Source organism: Halichoerus grypus, chromosome 8 (genome assembly GCF_964656455.1).
Source record: "Halichoerus grypus chromosome 8, mHalGry1.hap1.1, whole genome shotgun sequence".
Classification (NCBI taxonomy): domain Eukaryota; kingdom Metazoa; phylum Chordata; class Mammalia; order Carnivora; family Phocidae; genus Halichoerus; species Halichoerus grypus.
In genome coordinates, this window is record NC_135719.1 from 27,091,003 (window position 1) to 27,116,410 (window position 25,408).

At 36.9% G+C, this 25,408-nt stretch overlaps 1 protein-coding gene across 8 annotated transcripts in view; it reads left to right on the top strand.

The window, feature by feature from the left end:
- Window positions 1-25,408, top strand: part of TJP1 (tight junction protein 1) — a 238,411-nt gene that overhangs the window by 197,060 nt on the left and 15,943 nt on the right. For 6 of the 8 annotated variants that reach the window (XM_036084744.2, XM_036084742.2, XM_036084743.2 and 3 more), the window contains 15 exons: window positions 3,584-3,723; window positions 4,631-4,736; window positions 7,368-7,518; window positions 10,029-10,137; window positions 11,078-11,297; window positions 11,738-11,922; window positions 12,026-12,121; window positions 15,402-15,484; window positions 16,207-16,417; window positions 16,728-16,828; window positions 20,087-20,437; window positions 20,770-21,009; window positions 21,640-22,512; window positions 22,666-22,763; window positions 24,877-25,104. In XM_036084744.2, coding sequence (XP_035940637.2) covers window positions 3,584-3,723; window positions 4,631-4,736; window positions 7,368-7,518; window positions 10,029-10,137; window positions 11,078-11,297; window positions 11,738-11,922; window positions 12,026-12,121; window positions 15,402-15,484; window positions 16,207-16,417; window positions 16,728-16,828; window positions 20,087-20,437; window positions 20,770-21,009; window positions 21,640-22,512; window positions 22,666-22,763; window positions 24,877-25,104 — 3,192 coding nt within the window. The remainder of the gene's footprint in view (window positions 1-3,583; window positions 3,724-4,630; window positions 4,737-7,367; window positions 7,519-10,028; window positions 10,138-11,077; window positions 11,298-11,737; window positions 11,923-12,025; window positions 12,122-15,401; window positions 15,485-16,206; window positions 16,418-16,727; window positions 16,829-20,086; window positions 20,438-20,769; window positions 21,010-21,639; window positions 22,513-22,665; window positions 22,764-24,876; window positions 25,105-25,408) is intronic. The other 2 variants (XM_036084745.2, XM_036084747.2) reach the window with 1 other exon arrangement.

The following is a 25,408-nucleotide window of genomic DNA, read 5'->3' on the forward strand; positions in this document are numbered from 1 at the left end:
GTACATGAGATTTTATTACATAAGCAGTGGCTAAAAATTTTGACCTTTTATGATTAAAAATAGTTCATTCTGGTTTGATTTAGAAAATACCTTGACTTTTATAGTTCTTCCTAAAAGACTGTTTTACCTACGTGCAGCTCATATTAATATACATAACTTAAAACTAGAGTACACCCGCATAGAATAGTTAAGTGAATAGAAAATAGAAACTATGAAAAATGCCTATGTTTTATCTTTTCAGGAGGGTAACTGAAGAAACTTTTTCTTGATAAGAGACTGCTAATAATATGCATTAATAGAACCAAATTCTTTGTTTAAAGTTAGACTTAATTACATTTAAAAATATAAACATTATTTTAAAATGAACATTGTTTTAAAATATTTTAAAACATTTCAATCTTCACTCCGTAAGTAATATGTACATATTCTTTGTTGTAAAAATTGAAATAGTATAGGTAGACCTCAAATTCCACTTGGGTTCGGTTTTGTCTACTTCTCCCTCTCGGGGGAAACACTGTTGCCTGTTTGGTTATACCTATCTAGGTCTTTCTCCATGTGGGCATGTGCATGCATGTGTGTTTGTATAGAGCTATGGAGACACCTCTTGATGTCACACCATAGATACTCTGCAGTTTGTGCTTCACATCTTGTGTCAGAGTTATTCTCGTGGCTTTACATATAGCTCTCTTTCATTGTAACTTATTTTAATATGTTAGTTTTTGTCTTCAATTATAAAAGCAACATATGCTTATTAGAATGAGTAAAATAGGTCAACTCCACCTTACCCCATTTCCCACTGCTCTTGAATTAAACCTTTCTTCGTACTTACACATACTTTTACAAATAAAAGTATCATAGAGTTTGTGATTTTATTATTATATTATATCATACTATTTTTTTGTGGGCAGCAAAGCAAGGTTTATTGAGTGATAGCAAAGTGAGATATACAAAGCTCCCGAGGAGGTAGGGGACCCAAGAAGGTTGTTCTGTGTGTGTTTTTAATTAATTAAAAAAGGTCAGACTCTGCACACTATTTTCCAGCTAATTAATTTTACTTAACAATACAGGGTGAACATCCTTCCATCTTATTCTTTTGATGAGAAACTTTACATATTATGGAAATTCTGTTTCTAGGTCTTTGTGCAATCACTGTTGTATAAGCATCTTTGTCCATGATTTCATATACTGGCTCTTTTTATTTCTGAAGTCATTAAAGAGTATATTGGTATTATTTTTAAATTTTCATGGATAATGCCGATTACTTTCCAGAAGTAATGTTTGAGACTACACTTGTTTCTCAGAATTCCATATTTACCAATCTGATGGTTGCAAATTGGTAACTCCTTATTTTCAATTGATGGTTTCCTGATTACTGGAGCTGAGCATCTTTTATGAGATTATTATTATTATAGTATTATAGTATTATATATATAGTATTGCTTCCTTAGTGAATTGCTAGGTTCATTTCTGTTGCTCATTTTTCTGTTGTGTTGTTCTTTTTCATTTCTTCATCAGTCAATAGGAGCTCTTTTGGGGAGTGCGTTGTAAATATAAGTCTTTATAATACCTTTTCCTGTGCAATTAAACATTTTTAAAAGTGAAATGTTTTCATCTTTATGGCTTCTGGATGTTTATCTTACTTATTTGGGGAAATCTCCCCCAATCTAAGATTGTACAGATTCTCTCCAGGCGTTTTACAGTTTCTGATGCTATTGTTGCTGGCATACTTTTCCCTTTCATTTCTTCTGATTATAGAGGACATTGAGGAAAGTCTGTTGATTTTTTTTAATGTAATTATAATTTTCTTTATATAATTTGTTTTGTATTCTTTTATACTCACTAAAATTCTCCTCAGTATTTCAAGCCTATTATCTCATGATTATATCATCTGAGTCTTCAAAATAGTGATAAATAACCATAGTATTGGCAGGTATCACTGTGTGTTATTACTGATTTTAGTGTAAATACATTCAGCATTTCCCTGTTTAATATGGTCTTGGCTTTTGGTTTTGGAAAATAGTCTCATTATTAATTGTATTGCCTGTATTTTTGCTTTATTTGTGATTTTTGTTAGGAATGGCTGATGAATTTTTTTTCACATTCCTGTTTGACCGATACTTTTTTCTTGTAATATTTGGATGTAATAATGAATTATGTGATAGATTCCTAATGTTAAGCCAGCCATATACTTGTGAAATAACCCTGCTGTGATCATTGTAAAATGATCTTTTACTACATTACTATATTCCCTTAGCTAGCATTTTATTTAGAAGTTTTTCCTCCATTTATAGTTTAAAATATTTATTGTTTTCTCTGTTTGTCCTGTCATTGTCAAGGTTTGGGTGTTAAGGTACTGTTAGCCTCAAATTGAATTGCTGATAGAATGTTGAAAATTTTTGAAATACACGAGATTTTTATGATACTGTTCTCTGCATTACTATGCGTGTTTGGAATTTTCCATAACAAAAAGTTTGGGAAAAATGCATTCTTGGACATGTATGTGTTTCTCTAGGATAAACCTAGAAGTGGAATTACAGGTTTTTGCATGTTTGCCTTTTTTGTTTCAATAAGTAACTCCCATTTTGCCCTTAAATAGTTGTACTTATTTACATTTATTTTACCATCCCTGTGTGAGTACCTGTTTCTCCATGTCCTTCCCCGTGTTTTATATTATTGTGAGAAAGGTCGCATGAATGATGAGATAATTAAAAGCTCTATTTTAATGTGCATTTTCCTAGTTACTAGTGAGTGTGAACATATTTTCATGTTTATTGTTATTTGTATATATTTTTGGTGAATTGTCTCTTCCTAATACTCATTTTTCTCTTGAGTTGTCTCCTTTAAACTGATTTATAGTTCCTTATATGTTCTAAATATCAAATACATATATATACAAATATATATGTGTTGTTAGGCCAATATATAAATTGGTCAGTATGTAAATATGAAGGTATTAAACTCATTACATATCTGAGGTCGAACTATATGAAATAGCTCGTATTTCAGCTGTTTGAACTAAAAAACCTCATTTCATTTGGCATAACCAAAAAATAATATATATATATATATTTTAATTACCTGCATTTCTATGTAATCACTGTTGTTGGTGTATGAGGGTTTTTGTGCCTTGAGTTTTACTTTTCACAGTCCACTATTTTCGATGATACAGATTTTTAAAAAATACGTTTTGGACTTAAATTCCATCTGAAATCGTATTTTTGTCATTAATATGCATAGAGATCTAATCTTTCTAAATTTGTGGACATTTGTCCTAACATCATTTATTAAATAAATAACATGTTCTTTTCTGACAATTTTGAACTGCCACTTCCATAATAAATTTTACTACTGGGGATAGATTCATCTATTTTCTGTTTTGTAACTTTGATCTGTTTTTCTATTTCTGTGGCAGTACCACTCTAGTTTTACTAGGTTTTTATAATATTTTGATAGCTGTTAGAGCAAATCCCTTGTCATTGTTTTTCAAAGTTTGCTTGATTGTTCTTAGACTGTTCTCTTACAAATGATTTTCACAATCATCTTTATGCTCATAATTTTTTAAATTTTACAAAATAATGTGTAGTCTCCGGAGCAGAGAGGAAGAGAGAATTTCTAAACCCGGGGCTGTCTCAACTCCTGTGAAGCATGCGGATGATCATACACCTAAAACGGTAGAAGAAGTTGTAGTTGAGAGAAATGAGAAACAAGCACCCACTCTTCCAGGTAAGCCTAGCAAAATACTACATTCAGAAAACATTTGCAATCAGATTAAATAAAATAATTGTCAGAATTTACAGACAATTTAAAGATGTTTCAGTGATTATGGTTATTGTTACTTCTACAGTTACTACTACTGCTTCTCCTAATATGTGTGTTTGAATTTTTCTGTATTTGACTTACAACATATTCCTTATGGGTATGAAGTTGGCATGGATCAGTAGGCTTTCATGAGTTTTTAAAAAATTTTTCTGGATAGAAATTATTCATAGTTAGCAGCTATTCACAATGAGTAAAGTTGTTCTTCACCACTGCTTATTTAGGAGAAATATTAGATTGGCTTAAGAAAAATTTTTAAGTTATTTTACCTATTGAAAGTGTTTTCATAAACGCTATAAGTTATACACTGTAGAGATGTATGTGAGACCAGACAAGATCCATTTGCTTGAAAGGCCAGGAGATTTGGGTTCTATTGTCTCTCAGTTTCTTCTCTCAAATCTTTTTACTCTGCTTGTTCAGTAGCAAGAATGTAGATATTTGAAAACAAATTTTACCACAGTGAAGAAGGCTGCTTTGACTGTCTTAAAGAAATGTAGGGATTCTCTCTTCTTCTCTTTTTCCTCTTCTTCCTCCTCTCCCTGTCCCCCACCCACAGATTTTTCAGACCCTAACAGCTGAAGCTTTGGAAGGCACAGGTAACCATGTAATGTGCATACTTGCTATAAAGACATCAGAATTTATAACTGTACTCTGTACTTTAAAATATATAATATATATGTACCTTATCAGGTTTTCTGAGCTTATATTTTTGTTGATGAATTCTTATATATATATTTTGCGGGCTTTTTATTGTTTGGTATTTTCCGGTTGCTTACATTATTTTTGCACAATTTTTAAATTTTCTTTCTTTTAGAACCAAAGCCTGTGTATGCTCAAGTTGGACAACCAGATGTGGATTTACCTGTCAGTCCGTCTGATGGTGTCCTACCTAATTCAACTCATGAAGATGGGATTCTCCGGTAATGCGATTATAAACTTGTGTTGTCTTCTCTGTCCATTATTCAGCATTATTTAAAGTGAGAATTCAATTGAGAACCATATTGCATATCCTTTTTAAAAGGGTGTATACCACTTAATGCTATGATTAAGGTCTTATTTCACATTATTTATATGATAGAATTAGAGATTAGAGAACAAAAAAGAAACTTTGGATGTTGACTTTCTCACCACTGTCACCTACCTAGTTTTTAGGTTGGGAATTACAAAAATCAAAAAATTGTTTTCTGCTTAGAAATCAGAATTTTCACGAGTTTTCTATTGCCCTAGCATTTAAAAAAACAAACACCAGTGTTTCTCCATTTTAACACTGTTGACATTTTGGGTTGGGTCCTTGTTTATTGTGGTGGACTGTCCTTCACATTGTGGAATGTTGAGCAGCATCCCTGACTACCAGCTGCCAGTAGCACCTCCCAGTTGTAACACCCAAAAATGTCTCCAGACTTTGCCAAATGTTTCTTGGGGACAGAATCACCCTTGGTTGAAAACCTGTTCTAGATTAGTTAGCAACTCAAAAGTATGTTTTTTATATTCCACACCTTTTACTGTTCTGTTTTATACTTAATGAGATTGAGATGTAAATTTCAAACCATCTTGATCATCAAATTAGTCTTTTGTTGCCTGTGTGGTGAAAGGGACATGATGTGAGTAATTCAAAATAACCAAACTTTTAAGTGAGTAGACCCCCCCTGCTCTTACCTTTCTTTGCTTAAGGAAATTGGGTTGTTACTGCAAGACCCAGCTAGATAGAGAGAAAGAACTGAAATAGATGGGTAAGACACAAGATTAAAATGATATATTGTGTTAATATCAGATAACTGATAATTCAAAATTTTATAAATTACGAAGGAATAGTTTCCTTTTTCCTTTTCTTCAGAATTGCTTGAAAGATTTTATAACTCTTTAAGGTTTAAGAAAACTGGGATGATTAATTCCAGAGACCTATTTCTCAAGAGACCCCTGAAGAACAGACACTAAAGAGGATTTGAGGTTGTGGGCTGAGCCAGGAAACATTTGGTTATTCATTCAAATCCAGTGACTGGATTTGGGACAGAAGTGGTTAATGGATTTACTTTTTGTTATTGCAAGTAGTTGATGTAACGCCGGTAAAGCAGAATATAAAATGTCAGTCATCTGGGGTACATGACACTGAGACTGGGCCTAAAGCTCTCCTTTAAAAAGACAGATTTTACTAAGGGATGCAGACTACAATCAATGATTTTTACTAGATCAGTCCGTGTTACAAAAGGACTACCAGGGACCTGGAGTCTCAAGGACTTTGAGGAAGTGTTTAAAACTCTCTGTACAGTTGGTTTGGGAGAGGACCTGGAAAAGTGGACACTATCACAGCTAAGTGATTCACATGGCCCATGGTAACACTGGCCAGTACTTTCATGGAGGGACCAAGGGTGCCACCAACCCTGACAGTGAGTGACTTCATCTAACCTACAGGCTCTGGTGTTTACATGTGGTAAATGGTCATTCTAGGTAAGGAAATGGGACACGTGTGAATACCTTATAAGATCTAAAAGCTTAAGGTGGTCTTTAGTTGTTTTAAAAGAATTAGACCCCCTCCCCTCTTTCCTCAACTCATTTATTCATTTATTTGATTTGTGTTTTTTACTTTCATTGGCTTCTAATCATTTGTTCATTGTTACTTAGTGAATTAAGAGGAAAGGGACTTTTTCTGCACTTCATGTCAGAATAGGTAATAGAATTGTGTGTCTTCTTGACTAGAAAAGCGGGAGAGTTACGGAAACCTAGATGGGTAATTTGTAATTATGTATGTAATTTGTAATTAATTACCTTAAAGCGTAGTTTGTAATTACCGTTTCTCCCTACCCATTCTTCTAAGACATCCTTTAGTTTTTATTTCAGGACTATCACAAGGTTTTGGCACTACACTGATTATAAAAGAACGTGCATACATTAGTTCTTTTTCCATTCTCTGTCTAGTAAGAAAAGGGCAGAGATTGAATATGTGACTAATCCAGAAAGGCTGAAGGATGATAAGTTTTTTATTTAAAATTCAAAGGGACTGCAGAGTAAGTGATCTGTGTCAGAGTACACCAACTGCCAAGTTTAAAAACCACTATCTCTTGGATGTGGCGATCACAATGCTTGGAGATTCATTTTGATTCCCTGGTATTAGGAAAATTTGTCAATTTATGCCTCAGTTTCTACCTTTGAAAAACAGTACTTCTCAGTTATTCTGTATAGATGATATGATATGAATTGGAATGGAAAAAAAGGAAGATGTTTTTAACCATTGCAAATGCCCCACATGCATCCAAGACACTAAGAGTTGGGAAAACATTGTTTTTATAAAGTAGTTTTATAAATTAGTTGTAAAACCATAATTGCATATTAAATTCAGATATTTTAAAACTTATTAATCAGAGAATAAAAGAAAGTGCCAGTAAAGCTGATTTGGAATTCTAATACTAAATTGTATTCAGTAAATTAGTGGTATGAGGGGAATTTCAGAGATGATGGTCCTTTGTTTCATTCTGAGTGTGGTTTTCATTGTAGCAGTTTACTGTAACTTTTCAAGCTTCTTTTAACCGTTTCAAATAAAATATTTGTTTTAACAGGCCCAGCATGAAATTGGTAAAATTCAGAAAAGGAGATAGTGTGGGTCTGCGCCTGGCTGGTGGAAATGATGTTGGAATATTTGTAGCTGGTGTTCTAGAAGATAGCCCTGCAGCCAAAGAAGGCTTAGAAGAGGGTGATCAAATTCTCAGGGTATGTCAGTATATCAGAGATATGGTTTGAAAGTACTTAGATCTTTAGAGAAAGACATCAAATACAGCAAACCTATTATTATAATTCAGTTGTAATCTTAAGTCACAGTCTTTTGAACCAAATAACCATTCAGATGAGGAATCCGTCTGGTCTTGGTTGTATTGGCCTCGTCCCTTCCCATTTCTGCATTTGCTCTTGTTTATTGCTGTGATATGTGTAACTACACAGTGTGATCCTCTGGTTTCATTTTAATCTCTGATGTTCGTAGAACCTACCAAAAAAAAAAAAAAATTGGCCTTAGATCCGTATAATATCCACCAAGTAGTCTTTTTAAGTTCAACTAGACATTCAGGCTGGCAAGACTGACATGGGCCACAACTTACCACCAGTTGTTCCTCTCCCATGGGAGAGGGAGCAGTCCTTGCAGCAGTCCACATAGCTCTGTGGGACTTTCTTTACCCTGGGGATGGCTCACATGCAAGGAAATGGGGTGTCCATCGGGCAAATGTGTCAGCTGCCTTGGCTCTGAAGCTTCATACCCCACAAGAGACAGGACCAGTTACAGGAGTCAGAAAGCCCAGCTTAGGTGTGGTCTCTTTTCTTTTGATGTTGTTGTTTTTCTATCTTTGCCGTAAGCGATGCTGTCCAGTCATATAGTATCATCTTTATCTGTCTCCTTAAAACATCCAAATCTGTTGGCAGATAAACTATGTCCTGTTTTAACCAGAAGATCATCATCTATTAAATGTGAGTTCCTGTTTGCTCCACCTCTCCAGCGCAGACTGTCATTGCCACTTCTGTTCAGGTCTTCCTGCATTTGGCTACCTCCTGCCCCCTGTCCTGGATTCAGTCTCCAGATCAGAACCTTGCTGCTTTGCTCATGTTTTTCTCTTTCCCTCTCCTCTGGCTCTTCGTTCATCCTGTCTTACTGTCTTACTTCTCTCCTTTTGCTGTTGAAATTGTTGTCAGTCCCTACCCTGCTTCCTTTTCAGTCATCACTGTCCTGAAGTTTTATCGTCTGACTTCCATCATAACCACTACTCAATCTGAAGTTTCATAAGCCATCATCGACCTAATGGCACCCTCAGCCCTCGTTTTCCTTTATTTCCTAGCAGTGTTTTGACTGTCTTAAGTAATGTTTCTTGAAGTCCTTTCTTCCTTAGATTCCCTAACACTTGTCATTCTAGTGCTCTTTTAATCTTGTAAATTCTTTTCCAGTCTTCCTTAATGGTTCTTCTAAAGCTTGGAGAATGTCAGCAGCTCCCTGCTTCTCTCTTGCTACAGGTCTCCATCTCGATTTTGAGGGCTCATGTCAGCAGCCCACCATCAGAATCTTCACTTTGAGCTCTGCCTGAGTCCCCTCCCCACTGTGCCAGCTGCTGTGGCCATTGTCTTCCATCTGTCCTTTCCCTTCAGACTTCTGTGAAAGTCAAGCTATCATCTTTGACTTACTGGCTTCCATCTGACACTGTACTTTCATTCCTCCTGGTGATACTTACATTGTACTCAGACACAACATGGAGAATGATGTTCACTATACTAAAGAAATTAAACAGACCTATCTCTTAACCACCTCATATCCTATTTGAAATAATCAGGGCATACATACATCATTTTATTTTATTTTTTTAAAGCTGTTATTTTCCTTTTTAAGTAGGCTCTACCCCCAACATGGGGCTCAAACTCACAACCCTGAGCTCAAGAGTCACATGCTCTACCAACTGAGCCAGCCAGGCACCCTTATGTACATTATTTTAAAATTATTTCTTAATAATTTGCTTTTGTTTTATATCATAAAAGTAGTGCATGTTAATTTTTTTTTTAATGGGGAAAATTTTCAAAAGGTAAAAAGAAGAAAATCTACCTGTGATCCTGCATATAGTCACCAGTAACATTTTGATAAGTTTCCTTTGGTCCTTAAGAGCTTCTGATATAAGTACATACTGACCTTGCAGACATTGAGCCTACATCATACAGATGCTCTTACAGAGTTGGGACAATGCATACCCTGTTTCTTTTTATCTTACTTCCTTCTGACTTCTTTTTCAGAGACTAGTAAAAAGTAAGACTCTATTACTAAATTCACAGGAAATTAAAGAAAATCTTTTTTTGTTGAGGTATATTGGTATACAACATTATATTAGTTTTAAGTTACATTCGTGGAATTTATAATTTCAAAACTTAAAGCCAGAGAGTTTATAATAATAAATATTTGGAATTAGGAGTTGTCTTTTTGGTCTAAATTGGTTAGATTTTGCAGTAGATGACCCATTAATGCCAGGATGCATTGTGGCTACTCTTTAAATGAAATTACACCTTTACTCATTTTATTTGCTTTCTACGTATTTTAAATTATATTATTTTTCTCCAAAGGAAAGTCAGTTTTTTCCCTCTGAAAGCTGTGATAGTTCCAAATTAGGTAGTCTGAGAATCTTTTTTTTCTGTGTAGATAAGTATTTTCATAATCTTAAAATATGGCCAAGAGTAATTTGTGAAATATATTTTAACAGGTAAACAATGTAGATTTCACAAACATCATAAGAGAAGAAGCTGTCCTTTTCCTACTTGACCTCCCTAAAGGAGAAGAAGTGACCATATTGGCTCAGAAGAAGAAAGATGGTGAGATACTGTCAGAAAATGGAGAAAATTTATAGAATTCTGAGAACTTAAATAGGGATTTTAATTTCCATTTTTAAATAAATCATTCAAAGTTGAGTGATAAATGAATTTGTTAATGTCAGAGTTTAAGTCACTCAGAGGCACAGTCTTAAACACTATGCTCATTAGAAAGCATGATTATAGAACCAGTCTTTATGACATTCTAGTTTAAGTAGAAGGCTATCCAGCTCTTCACAAGGCATAGAAAAATCCTAGTTGTTTATTAGCCATCAGAACCATACAAAAGTATAGTTAGCTTCCAAATTTTTTAATAATGTTGTCTAAGCAATACATTTTTGTTAGCATTAACTAAAGAGAATGCCTAATTTTCTTTGATTAGGCAGCTACACTTTTCAGTTAGAACAGGGTTTCTCAACCTCAGCACTAATTGTCGTTTTGGGCCAAATAATTCTTTTTTGTAGGAGCTGACCCATGCATTGTAGGATGCTTAGAAACATCCCTGGCCTCTATCCACTAGATGCCAGTAGCACACATACCCAATCAAAAATGTCTCCAGATATTGTGAAATATCCCCTGGGGGAGAAAAATTACCCTCATTTGAGAACCATTTATTTAGAAAAATGGGAATATTTGTAATATTTGCAACAAAATTAAGTTAGATGATATAAATAGCACTATGTGTGGTTTTGGACAAGTTGCTTGATCTGTTTCTGCATTACTTTCCTCATCTGCAAAATGGAGGTGCTAAGCATTCCTATTTCATGAGGTAATGGTGCTGTACATGAAATAGAATGCCTAATGTGGTACCTCACACAGGGGAAGGATCCAACATATGTTGAATGCTGTTGGTTTTGTTATTACAGCATCTTCACATTATCTATTCAGAGTAATTTCTTATCTTACTAGCTATTGATAATGTTTTTGTTTTGATTCCTTTTAGTTTATCGTCGCATTGTAGAATCAGATGTAGGAGATTCTTTCTATATTAGAACCCATTTTGAATATGAAAAGGAATCTCCCTATGGACTTAGTTTTAACAAAGGAGAAGTGTTCCGTGTTGTGGATACCTTGTACAATGGGAAACTAGGCTCTTGGCTCGCTATTCGAATTGGCAAAAATCATAAAGAAGTAGAACGAGGCATCATCCCTAATAAGAACAGGTATGAATGTTTGGATACTTCTCATAGAATAAGTTAAGTAAATGATGATGGAAGACTTGAATCCCACTGGGAAATTTTGGCAATGTGAAGAATTAGTTTTCATTGAATTCACTCTATGACTGACTTAGTTGTACAAACTCATTTTATTTTATTTTATTTTGTTTTTTTGTTATTTCTTTCTTTATTTTAAGTAGGCTCCACGCTCAGTGTGGAGACCAGTGTGGGGCTTGAACTCACGACCCTGAGATCAAGAGTCGGATGCTTAACGCACTGAGCCCCCCAGATGCTCCAAAACTTCTTTATCTTAGTTTAGCCATTAAGATTTAAACTGCATGTAAAATTCTGTCCAGTATTTTGACATTTTGTTTCATCTATGGATCTTTTTCCATTTTGTTTTTTTAAATATATTTATCCATCTGTCTGTATTCTATCTTGTCCAGGGCTGAGCAGTTAGCCAGTGTACAGTACACACTTCCGAAAACAGCTGGGGGAGACCGTGCTGACTTCTGGAGATTCCGGGGTCTTCGCAGTTCCAAGAGAAATCTTCGAAAGAGCAGAGAGGATTTGTCAGCTCAGCCAGTTCAAACAAAGTTTCCAGCCTATGAAAGAGTTGTTCTTCGAGAAGGTAGTTTATTTTTTATAGATTAACCTTAATACCATTTAATGTCAATGTGCTTAAGAAAGAAAAAGTATAAACTGTGTTATTTTTTCTTTGACTTTCTCCCCAGCTGGGTTTCTGAGGCCTGTAACTATCTTTGGACCCATAGCTGATGTTGCCAGAGAAAAGCTGGCAAGAGAGGAACCAGATATTTATCAGATTGCAAGTAAGTGGCCTTAAGACGGACTTAGATGAGGTTGAGGGTATTACCTTATTTGGTACTCCTCTAAAGGATGGGTCTGATCCATTCACTTAATAGAAATAAAACTTTCTGTAAGTGAAAATTTGCAGTTTACCCAGTTTATTTAATTTGGAGGGAAATTTGATTGTGTCCTTGTTCCATTAATTCCCTTTAATAATAAAAAGAATCACCATTTATGAAGCTTTGGGCGTCATATGAAAATTGTACACAATCTTGTTTAATAAATCCTGACAATATCACCATGGGGTAAATATTAATTTGTGTATCCATGCTGAAGTTGAGCAACTTAAGTCTTAGGGTGGTGGGGACCATCACCAACCAACCTCTTTACTCTAAACTTTCCTGATGACACCCAGCTAATGAGTGACAAAACTCAACTTTGAACCCAACCCTTCCTGGCTTCAGTCCAGTGCTTTCAGTCATTGAGCTAACAGAGACAAGTATATAAAAAGGGTAAGAAAAGCATGGTTCATGCCATCAGTTATTATTGTAGGCATTTTTAGTAAGTTAGTGTTAAATATAAATATTGAAGATAGAGTGCTTTAAATGCCTAGCAGATTTTGCTTACAGATTCTTTTATTATTTAATTAGTTTAGCTATTGTGGTACTTTAAATATACAGACTTAGTTATGACCACTTTGGCTTGCTGTAAGCTATATAAAAACGTAAACTGTTTTTTTCCTCTAATTATAGAAATATTCACTATTTGGAAAGCTTAGAAAATTAATTTTGACATATATCATCATCATCCTAAATTTTATCCTATTGTATTTTCTTCCACCCTACTACTGTTTGTAAGCAGACTTTTGTGTGGAACTTTATTCTCTTTTCCTTTTTAATAGATACCACCTTATTTTTTTTATTATCCATCCTGCAACCAAATTTTGGTTGATTAGTTTTCTGTTGTTTATACATAGTTGGTTTCAATTTTATATTTTACTTTTATAAAGGATGCAGAAATCTGTCCCTGTTTTATTTGCTTGTTTCTGCTCTACTTTGTTTCCCAAAGGATTTATTTCCTCAGGAATATAGCTTTTCCCATATTTATGATAATTTTCTTAGAATTCCCAAATACAGGCAGGGATAAGCTACAGAACATGAGCATTTTCTGGTTACTGCTGTGTATGATGGCTGTTGCCTTCCGAAGGGTTGTGCCTACATTTGTAGTTGTCGTTCTTACCGTCACTAGATGAGACCCGCATTAACACTTTTAAAGAATCAGAGCATTGCCTTTTTTTATTATATTGCTTTTCACTTAGGTTGTTGGTGAAGTTGAATGAGGATATTTATTTTATGAAACTGAGAAGATTTGCAGACAAATGATAGTAAAATTTGAGCAAGTTTAGGAAGTTTATTTCTGATTCCCCATTCAGTTTGTTAGTTTTTTCAGAAGAGGTTTTTTTGGGTCATCGTTTGTAGGTAACATTTGGCCTAAAGAAGTTGGTGGTGACCCCACCCATAACCAAACTTAGCGTTTATAAATTCAGGAAAAGTAAGTGTGAAGACTTATAAAGCTCTGTGTGAGGGAGTAATTGATTGCTTTAATTGAGTTTATTCTATACTTCAGCCAGCCTCTTAAAAAGGATTCAGGTAGCTTAGTTATGTATCCTCTCGGAGTCCAATGAGAGTCTTTTTTGTTAAAGAATTAGTAGCATTTTCTCCAACCAAAACTCCCAGTTGATCTCTTTGTTTAAATCTCTGTTCACCAGATTTGAAATTTTGCCCTGTTTGCTCGTGGAGCTTTATCTTACAATAGTCTCATTCTCTCGAGTCATTCATCTTGTCCTTCAGTGGGACCTTTGTCCTTCCAAATCTCTGATTTTGTCTGAACTGAAACACCAGAGCTCCTCTTTGCCTTTCAAGCTTTCTTTGTGACCAGAGTCACAAACATTGCTGTGCCTTTTTAGTGGGGAACTTTGTGTAAATTGGGCCTCTGAGATTTTTGGTTAGTAACTGGCTCAAGCTGCACTTGGCATTTTATATACCAGTAGGGAGGGACAGGTTGCCAGTGTGAAACCACAGGCTGTCTCAGTTACAAATTAACAGCCTTCTCTGCTCCCAGGTTCCAAAAAGGCCTCTAACCCAGAACTCCCCAGCCAGTCTGCTACAGCATTGTTGCTGATGGGTTGTGGACCTGTCCAGGTATTGATTTCGTCAGCCCCCAGTGGCTGGATGGGGCTCCACCCAGAAGAGGCCTCCTAAGTTTATCTCTGTTGGCCATACAAATAATGTCATTTTCTCTGCATGTTACAATGTGTAAAACATTTGGAAATAGTGCCATGCCAACCCATCCTAGAGCGTTAGGCAAAAGGAAAAAAAGTGTGTCCATTCATACATATTTTTACATCTTTTTTAATGTCTTTTTCCAGAACATAGTTAGAAAATTTTTGGAAAACATAAAAAACATGTATATTAAAACTCACATTATTTCAAGTTTAAATATTTTATTTATACCAAAATAGAATTGATAATTTTGTTTTCCTTTAATGGAAACAAGCTCATCAATATTATTTTAAAATTTACCTTTTTTTTTTTTTAAAGATTTTATTTATTTATTTGACAGTGAGAGACACAGCGAGAGAGGGAACACAAGAAGTGGGAGAGGGAGAAGCAGGCTTCCCACTGAGCAGGGAGCCTGATGCGGAGCTCAATCCCAGGACCCTGGGATCACGACCTGAGCCAAAGGCAGATGCTTAACGACTGAGCCACCCAGGCGCCCCTAAATTTACTTTTTAATATCTCATTTTCAATCGAAAGAATTGCCATGTTTGACAATTTTTCTTGCCCAAGTGACAGTCTTAAATAATTTTTACTCCTTTCACTTACAGATTATTGTAGATTATTAATTTTGATCTTTCAAACATATTGCAGCAAAGTGTTACTTGATTGCTGAGGTTTTTTGGCACCCCATTGAATACTGCTCTTGAAGCGAGTGCCTTACTTGCCTTCTCTAATCCCAGAATTGTTGGGAAGTGTTAATCTAACCCAGTGGCACTCAGTCAGGGGCAGTTCTGTCTCACTGAGGATACTGGCCACTCCTGGAGACATTTTTATTGGTCATAATATGGACAAGAGGCATGTAGCAGGAGGTGGCCAGAAATGCTGCTGAACAGGCCCTAGCACAGGACAGCCCCTATAACTAAGTATTACAGAGCCCAGCATGTGGTAGTGCCCAGTAGTTGAGAAACTGGTCTAACCAATGCACATTTGATGTTTTGTTTTTGTCCTCTGATGTCATGAATAGAAAGCGAACCACGAGATGCTGGAACTGACCAACGTAGCTCTGGCATTATTCGCCTTCATACAATAAAGCAAATAATAGATCAGGTACGTTATTAAAAATTGACCTATTTCATTATAATCTGTGAATGTTGTATTTTTGAGTGGGATGGAGTTTAGTTAATTTGGAAGTAGTAAAGTAGCTTTTCTAAAAGTATTACTGGTCTACCATAAGAAGATTAAGCCCCCCTACTGAAGGGCATTCCAATAACTTTCAAGGAAACAGTATTACATGCATCAAAAGATATTTATATGCATAGGGAATATATTGTTACTCTACAAGATCACGTCAGGAACATTAAATTCGTACACTCTTTCACTTTACAGAACACAGATAATACTGTCAACTTGCAAGTATTGGGGCTATCTTAAAGTGAGCTGGTGAAGTTTTTTTTTTTAAATTGGGCCAGAAATTGTATTGAATTCTGATTACAAATTTTTCTAACATACTCTTGAGACATTTTGGAGCCCGATTAAAGGTCCATTACCATTGGAATGTAGTCTAGGCTGTGACTTTTCTTTTCCTCCTTTCAAAGGACTTTTTTTTTTTTTTGCTCTTATTTATTATTTTTTTTTAGTAACATATAATGTATTATTTGTTTCAGGGGTATAGGTCTGTGATTCATCAGTCTTAAACAGTGCTCACCATAGCACATACCCTCCCCAATGTCCATCACCCATAGGCTGTGACTTTTTTTTGAAGGTGATGATTCTTAATTAACAGTATCTTGTGTCCTTGTTTGTTTTTTTGTGTGTGTGTGTGCCTCCAGGACAAACATGCTTTATTAGATGTAACACCAAATGCAGTTGATCGTCTGAATTATGCCCAGTGGTATCCAATTGTAGTATTCCTTAACCCTGATTCTAAGCAAGGTGTGAAAACTATGAGGATGAGGTTATGTCCAGAATCTCGGAAAAGTGCCAGGAAATTATATGAACGGTCTCATAAACTTCGTAAAAATAATCACCATCTTTTTACAAGTGAGTATATTAAAGGCCTTCATGTAATTTAAAATATCTAGGCAACAATATGTAGACAAAAGTATTGTGTTCAAATGCTAAAAGCTATATATAACTTTTGCCTTGGAAAGCTTCCTGTTACATTAACAGCTGCTGAGTCAAAGAAAATGTACACTGCCAAAGTAGAAATTTCAAAGGTGTGTGTCCTCAGACATTATCCTTCAAATAACTAAGAAATGATGATTGAGCTGATGCATTCAGGGTTGAATGAATTCTGGCTTTTGACAGTGTTCTAATTGTAAAACAATGTTGTTAATTTATTTATTTTCAGCTACAATTAACCTAAACTCAATGAATGATGGTTGGTATGGTGCATTGAAAGAAGCAATTCAGCAACAACAGAACCAGTTGGTATGGGTTTCTGAGGGAAAGGTAAGAAACTTCCTGTTACTTAACCCTTACAGTAGATGATATGACTAATCAGAGATGCCTTTGAGAGTTACCATTGTCTTCTGATTAATTTGGAGAGAGTTTGCTTTTAAGTTTTTATAATTTGTATGTAGGGGTCATGAAAGTTGTTTTTGATAGTAAAAGTTCCCGAAATTTCCCCACCTATTGAATTACCACTTGAGTGGTGCTTTTCTCAGAGTTCTCAAATGCTAACTAAAAGAGCAAGAGTTCTGGCTCTGCCCCTGTCTGAGGAATGACTTTGAACCTGGCTTCATTTTTTTTCCTTCTCTGAAAGGAGAGTTGAGTGGGCTGGGTGGCTGGGTCCGTGTTCCCCAAAGTGCTGTCCTCTGCACATGAGATTCAGGACTTGGTCTGGAACAAAAAGGAACTCTTAATGGCAAGTAATGGGTGGGAAATACTGTAGCCATAGCCCCCTGGGAGGGGCGGACAGCACAGTGAGGGGCAGCACTGTATCCACCAGCATAGGAAAGGCTTTGAGAAGTTGTAAGTAAAGAACCTATTTTATTACTTTGTTTACCTAGGGAATTTTTTTTCCACTTAATACCTGTTCATATTGTTATAGCATACTAGATGCTGAACAGAGCAATACATCCTTTTTAGATACAAATTTTGATTTTCATATACATTCAGACGGGCAGCTTTAAAATAACTACTTTCTGTTGTCAGTCTTTCTGGTTTTATAGCAGTCTTTGATGGGAAAGGTCTGTTCATTTTATTGGGCAAGTTAATACAGCTGAAAGAAACTTTTGTTTTTAATATCTTTTACCTTCAGTACAATATTAATATGTTTTGGTTGCTAGAGAAGATTGAGAGTATCTCTTGTTTTGTTTTGTTTTAATATTTCCTTGCTGGCTTGGTTTTTGTTGTGTTTGGCCCCTGCATGGCCCCTACTTTCCTCTGCCTGGCTATGGCTACAGATGCTCTAGCAGTGCATGCTGCATGCTTAGGACCACTGTGCCCTTTATCCAGAAAACACAACCTCTGCAAGAACAGATGTTAAAATGTTTACATCTAGAGGTCGTGTCTGGTCTGCCATTCCCACCTGTATTAATGTGTCAGAATCGTGGTTTTTCTCCTCAGTACCACTTTAGGGGATGGACTATGCATATGAGATCATCAGACCACTTTGAATAACTGGCATATCAGCTGAGACACTTGACAGACAAATCGAGGTAGAAAAAAACCACTGTATCACTTTATAGAAACACATTATTACTAATTTTCACTCATATGGCATTTGATACAAAGGATTGCAGTCCTCTCCATACTAATCTGTAAAAACACAATTCTGTTAGCAGCCTTTGTTAGGTAGAATGGCTAATAGCTTGCATTGGTGATTCCCGAAATGAAATTAGTTTATAAATGCACAAAGTATACTATCTGCCTACCTGAGGGTTTTTTTTTTTTTTTTTACCCACAAATCTTAATTTTCTATGATTTCTTTTCATGATATTATTGTGTGCTTCCTGTCTTTGCTTGGATTTTAAAATACAGGTCTAACTCCCCTAACTTATGTGAGGAAAAAACAGATCATTTATTATTAGAATAGATTGATGCATTTTATAAATCAGAATAGGTTGTTACAGTTTAAATCAAGCTTCATAGATCTCCTGCCCCTTCTATTCGAGTATATTTTATCATAATAGACAGATTCTTAAACCAAAACCACTTCATTTCACATGGACTTTCCTGAGCGAACTACTCTGGTCTGATTGCTGGAAAGAGTTCTTTTTTGCAAGATCTGACACAGTCTTACGTGTTCCTACTAAACCAAGAAAAGTCATCCTGAGACTTTCTTAACATGTAGGCATATGTCATTTCTTGGTCAGCGCAACCCATGGTTCTTGCTCACTGTGCATTTCATACCACTGCAAAGGCTAGGTGGATTGGTGAGTTGCAAGTTAATTCTTCTCCAAGGACTTAAATATTTCCCTGGCTGGCTGCTGGGTTATAGTCTTCCAGAACCCTGGTGAGTTAAAAGTTAGAGTAGGTAGCAAAAAGACTTCTCTTCTGCAGCAGCCATTATAGAGTTGAGAAGCCATTGAGATTTCGATGGGAGAGACTCTGCTGTAACATAGAGCAGAGCCCTGGAATTCTCACTTCCTGAGCCCAAGAGGTACTCTGTTGAAAACCAGAGCCCCTGGGACACCTCACATACCCTAGTCTTTCTTATCTGGAGGGCAGTACTCAGGGTCAGGCTCTTAAGAGAGCCAGGCATAGGACTGTGTGGAATGTTCCATTCAGGCAGCTCAAGCCTTATGTTTGTCCTTCAGTCTGTGCTTAAAATGGAAGAAGGATTGTCTGAATTCTGGATTCCAGATCCTTCAGCTCTCCTGCCCAACTGGGCACAGTGTCCAGGCAAGATCTTCAGGGACTGTTCTAATTAATCCAGGTACTAGTTTCAAACTAGTATCTAATGACAGCCTGTTGATGCAACTCTTTAGATTCCTTTCCCTCAAATGCTTCTCGTTTTCTTTCTGGTCTACTCAGAAGATAATGTAGACTAGTAAAAACCAACTCAGATCTTAATTACTTACAAAAGAGAAACATGATGGCATTTCTCCCTCACCATCCATTGGATACTACATCTGTGAAAAATAATAAAGACACTAATTCTTAATTTAATGAGGCAACTGGCACTTAGGTGATGATGCTTTTCCATTGTGTTTTACAAAAACTTGAGGACCAAATACCAACTTTTTTAAAAGTAGTTTTCTTTATGTGTGTGTGTGTATATATATATATATATATATAAATATATGTAAGCTCTTACTCAACTTGAACTGTGGCATTTATTTTCATAGTTAACTCTTAAATGCGCTGTTCTGTCAGTGTGTCCTTGTTTCTGTGAGTTTGGTTTGGTAGCATTCTCCCTCTTCACCTTGCTTTGGGCTGATAAACTAGTGACTGATTAGGTTTTGTAAATCTGAGTGGTGTCAGGGTTCCTTCATTGACTTCTGGAGCTGAGCCTCAGAGTCCAGCTTTGTTGTGGCTGAGCAGCCACCATTTCATTCTTCAAGCCCTTCAGCTCTCAAAGGGTGCTCTGTGTGTCTGCATGTGTGCTTGTACAGTCTTCTTGACCTTTCCTTGCCAGAAGTTTCGAGATATAGATGTGACTTCTCCAAAGAAAAATATCCTTTTCAATCTCCCTTGTAAAATAAAGGCCATCTCTTAAAGAACTACTGAATAAAATTTTTAATTTACTTTTATTTGACCCAGGCGGATGGTGCTACAAGTGATGACCTTGATTTGCATGATGATCGTCTGTCCTACCTGTCAGCCCCAGGTAGTGAATACTCAATGTATAGCACGGACAGTAGACACACTTCTGACTATGAAGACACAGATACAGAAGGCGGGGCCTACACTGATCAAGAACTAGATGAAACTCTTAATGATGAGGTTGGGACTCCACCGGAGTCTGCCATTACACGGTCCTCTGAGCCTGTAAGAGAGGACTCCTCTGGAATGCATCATGAAAACCAAACATATCCTCCTTATTCACCACAAGCGCAGCCACAACCAGTTCATAGAATAGACTCCCCTGGATTTAAAACAGCCTCTCAACAGGTAAGCAGCAAGCATTCAACGTTTTGTAGTTAGAGGTGCATTATTAAATTTTAGAATGTGGTGATTGAGTTGAAGAATATATTTTGTCCTTTCTTCGGATTAAGAATTAATCTTTAATTTTGATTTGAGAATACCAAGGACTTAATTCTAAACTTTGTGTGTTCGTCTTACACAGCAGTATACTGAATTTTTTTTTTTTAATTGAGGACGTGAGGTCATAGTTTTGTTATTCAGCACACTTAAAATGTATGTCTACCAACCCCTATAAATGGAAGTGGGAAGTTAGCAGTAAACAAAAACACTATATTTAAAATATTTTAAACACTTCGCAGAAAGCAGAAGCCTCATCTCCAGTCCCTTACCTTTCGCCTGAAACAAACCCAGCATCATCAACCTCTGCTGTTAACCATAATGTAACTTTAACTAATGTCAGACTGGAGGGGCCCACCCCAGTTCCTTCCACATCTTACTCACCACAAGCTGATTCTTTAAGAACACCAAGTACTGAGGCAGCTCACATAATGCTAAGAGATCAAGAGCCATCATTGCCGTCGCATGTAGATCCAGCAAAGGTACCTGTGCTGCAGTGTCGCCCGCATTTGTCGCTCTCCATCAGTCTAGCACACGATCATTTTTGCTTTGCCCTTTAAGTGTTCCTTTTGCTTTTTTACTGTGGGCTTACACACCATAGTGCTTTCGAATCAATACGAATCATTTCAGTTTTGTAGTTTGCATGGCTTCCAGTGGTATACTGATAATTTGAAAATAGGCCTTTTAATTGGGATTTGTGCTTATGTTTTTATTATTTTTATTTTTTGGCTTTCAGTATTTTAGAATTCCTTATCATAAGCATTTTTGTGTTTTGTAAATTATGGTGTCCATAAGTTTTCTTTATGATTATTATTTTTGGTGTCCAAATCAAGTGGAATCAGTAGTTCAGTGTATTAATTTTCTGCTAAATTTAATAATTAATTATCTTTAACTCACTTTTCATTTAGAACATGCTAAAACATAAAAGCCCCCCTACCTGCATTATAAATTTTGAGCTTTCACTTAAACTAGCTTTCTCACTAATATCTTTCTTGTCTTGGTAATAAGTGGTAGAACATACCATTTTCACATATAAAATTCTATTTTCGTCTCTTAAGGTAGACTAGACTTGAAAACAAGCCTTTGTACTTACACATGAATTTTTTATACAGGTGTATAGAAAAGATCCCTATCCTGAGGAAATGATGAGACAGAATCATGTTTTGAAACAGCCGGCTGTTGGTCACCCAGGGCAGAGGCCAGACAAGGACCCTAATCTGAGTTATGAATCCCAACCCCCATATGTAGAGAAACAAGCCAGCAGAGACCTCGAGCAGCCCACATACAGATACGACTCCTCAGGCTACACAGACCAGCGTTCTCGAAACTACGACCATCGTCTCTGCTACGAAGAGCGCGTTCCTACGTACGAGGAGCAGTGGTCGTATTATGATGACAAACAGCCCTACCAGCCTCGACCTTCTTTTGATAATCAGCACCCTCGGGACCTTGACTCCAGACAACATCTTGAAGAGTCCTCAGAACGAGGCTATTACCCACGTTTTGAAGAGCCAGCCCCCCTGTCCTATGACAGCAGACCACGCTATGACCAGCCACCCAGAACCTCCACCCTACGACACGAAGAGCAGCCAACTCCTGGATATGACGTGCATAATAGATACAGACCAGAAGCACAGTCCTATTCTTCAGCAGGCCCGAAGGCGTCTGAACCCAAACAGTATTTTGACCAATACCCACGAAGTTATGAGCAAGTACCATCACAAGGATTTACCTCTAAAGCAGGCCACTATGAGCCTCTCCATGGTGCTGCAGTTGTCCCTCCTCTAATACCCGCATCTCAACACAAGCCAGAAGTTCTGCCTTCAAATACCAAACCACTGCCTCCACCCCCAACTCTGACTGAAGAGGAGGAAGATCCAGCAATGAAACCCCAGTCTGTGCTCACTAGAGTTAAAATGTTTGAAAACAAAAGATCTGCATCATTGGAGAGCAAGAAGGATGAAAACCACACTGCTGGTTTTAAGGTAAGCATGTAACCATGCCTTTCCTGCCTTGGCTCCATGGGCACATTCAGCGAAGGAGCAGTTTGGAATGCTTCCTAGCTCCCCCTCCCCTGCTTAAATGAAGCTCTTTTGTAATTCTCTGTTCTTGGGGCATGTTTTTGTTCTGTTTTGCAGCCTCCAGAGGTAGCATCTAAACCTCCAGGTGCTCCCGTCATTGGTCCTAAAGCCACTCCTCAGAATCAGTTCAGTGAACATGACAAAACACTGTACAGGTGGGTATGCGTTGTGGTGTTTGGGGCCCGGAACTGACCAGGAGTCTGACCCTTTCAGTCAGTGACGGAGCCTCTTACTACGGCAGTAGAGGAGAGGAAGGAGAAGGGAGAGGGTCTTGTTTGTCCTTGAATGAAAACTACCAGCCTTTCTAATTAAGACAGTGGCCCTAGAAAGAGAAATAAAGGTCTTGATTATGTCTTCTGTAACAGATCTTTGGTATGCCTTTAGTAACCAAGTCTTTCAAAAAGATACTTTTCTAGCAAGTGATTAAAATAAAAATGTTAAAGCCCTTCATTTGTATTACGTTCTTTAGTTTTAGACGTGTTTTTAGACACACGAACTCTAATCTAGTGAGCACAGACTGGGGTTTCATTGCTGGATCTAGCTCTTAAGTTTCTAGGGGTAAGGAAACAGACTCAGTTTGGCTAAAATAACAAAAATTAATCATATAGTGAGCACGTGCCATATGCTTGCCATTGCTCCACACACTTCAGTGCAGTGTGGGTAGATGGTTCTTTCCCCCATTTTAAAGAGATGCACTGAGGCGGAGAGGAGTTGAGTAGCTTATAGGACTTGGTGGAGCTGGGAGAGAAACCTGGCTCACAGCTCTCCTAGCAGGGTCCTTGTCACACTGCGAGTAAGTGACAGACTGGGTTTGAATACAGTTTTTCTGCCTAACTCATGCTTGTGATAAAGAGGAACTACTGTCCAACATACAGATTTTCCTCTTTTTTTTTTTTAAAGATTTTATTTATTTATTTGACAGAGAAGAGAGAGAGATAGCGAGAGCAGGAACACAGCAGGGGGAGTGGGAGAGGGAGAAGCAGGCTTCCCGCAGAGCAGGGAGCCCGATGCGGGGCTCGATCCCAGGACCCTGGGATCATGACCTGAGCCGAAGGCAGACGCTTAACGACTGAGCCACCCAGGCGCCCCACAGATTTTCCTCTTAATGATGTCTAGTGCTTTTCATGAAAACGTAAACTACTGCGGGTCTCCTTTAGCCAGTATCTTTAGCAAATGAGCTATTTTACATAAAATAAGCTTAATTATTGAAAGTTTAGCCCCCTTTTTGGTGTGAAACCTATTTATTTTTGAGGCAAGGTTTCTAAAATTCACTAAGCAGAGCATACATAACAACGTATAGACAGTCCCCAACTTCCAATGATGTGACTTATGATTGTTCAACTTTACATGGGAGTGAAAGCAATACGCATTCAGTAGAAAGCGTACTTTTTGAATTTTGATTTTTTTTTTCCCATATATGATACAGTACCTCTCCTGGTGCTGGGCAGTGGCAGGGGCAGCTCCCAGTCAACCACACAATCAGGGTAGATGACTAGCACACTTAAAACCATTCTGTAGCCGTACAACCATTCTGTTTTTCATTTTCAGTATAGTATTCAATGAATTACATGCGATACCACTTTATTATAAAATAGGCTTTGTGTTAGATGATTTTGCCCAACTGTAGGCTAAAGTATGTGTTCTGAACACACCTAAGGTAGGCTAGGCTAAGCTATGGTGTTTGGTAAATTAGGTATATTAAGTGCATTTTTGCCTTATCGATATTTTCACCTTCCTCTGGATGTATCGGGATGTAATCCCATTGTAAATTGAAGAAGATCTCTGTTAGTTTGCTTAACAACTTAATTTCTTCCCCACTGCTTCCTGTGCCCTCTAGAACTTTGGACTATATAGATTCATTTCCTTATATGAGAATCATTTATCGATCGTGGATTAAAGTTCTTAAATTCTCTCAGTTATTACTTGTTGCTAAAATTGGTGTCTGTACTTTGGGAAGTTCTCCACTGTCTTAGTTATATGTTCCCTTTCCTCTTTCTAATTAACTGCTTCTAACCTGCCATGAGGCTCTAGCCAAATCATTATCAAGCTTATTAGATTGTGTTAAAGGCCTCATGAGCCAGAAGAGGGCTGCTTTCTGAGTATAATGAATGAAGGCATGGGATTTGAAATGCCCATTTTGACTATTGGACTGCTCGGCTTGATCCTGAGTAATCATAGCAATGAAAGGTCAAGATAAAATATTTATATATTCATTTTCTTTGTAAAATTAACATCTGAAAAGTTGTTCCATTTGTCATTCATTGTCAGGATCCCAGAACCTCAAAAACCTCAAATGAAGCCGCCTGAAGATATTGTTCGGTCTAATCATTACGATCCCGAGGAGGATGAAGAGTATTATCGAAAACAACTGTCATACTTTGACCGAAGAAGTTTTGATAACAAGCCTTCTACGCACATTCCTGCTGGCCATCTCTCAGAGCCTGCCAAGCCAGTTCATTCTCAGAATCAACCAAACTTTTCTAGTTATTCTTCAAAGTAAGTTATTTCACCAGGACTTACCTTTTAAAAATAAGAGACATAAAGTTGCATAAGGTAGAGTTAATCACGTGAAATTCAGTATATTTGGAAGGAATGCAGTTAAGTCCATAATACATGATTTTTGTCACCTGCAGTCATTCAGCAGTGTGCATGGTTTCTAGCTCTAGGACGTGTGTGTGTGTTTTGTTCTTAAACTCTGATACCGGATAACACAAAACTTTTGTCTTATGAAAGATACTAAAATCAAAGTGTTTTCAGGTAAGGGAGTAAACTGTGAAGACCCTGAGTTTTAGGTGAATCA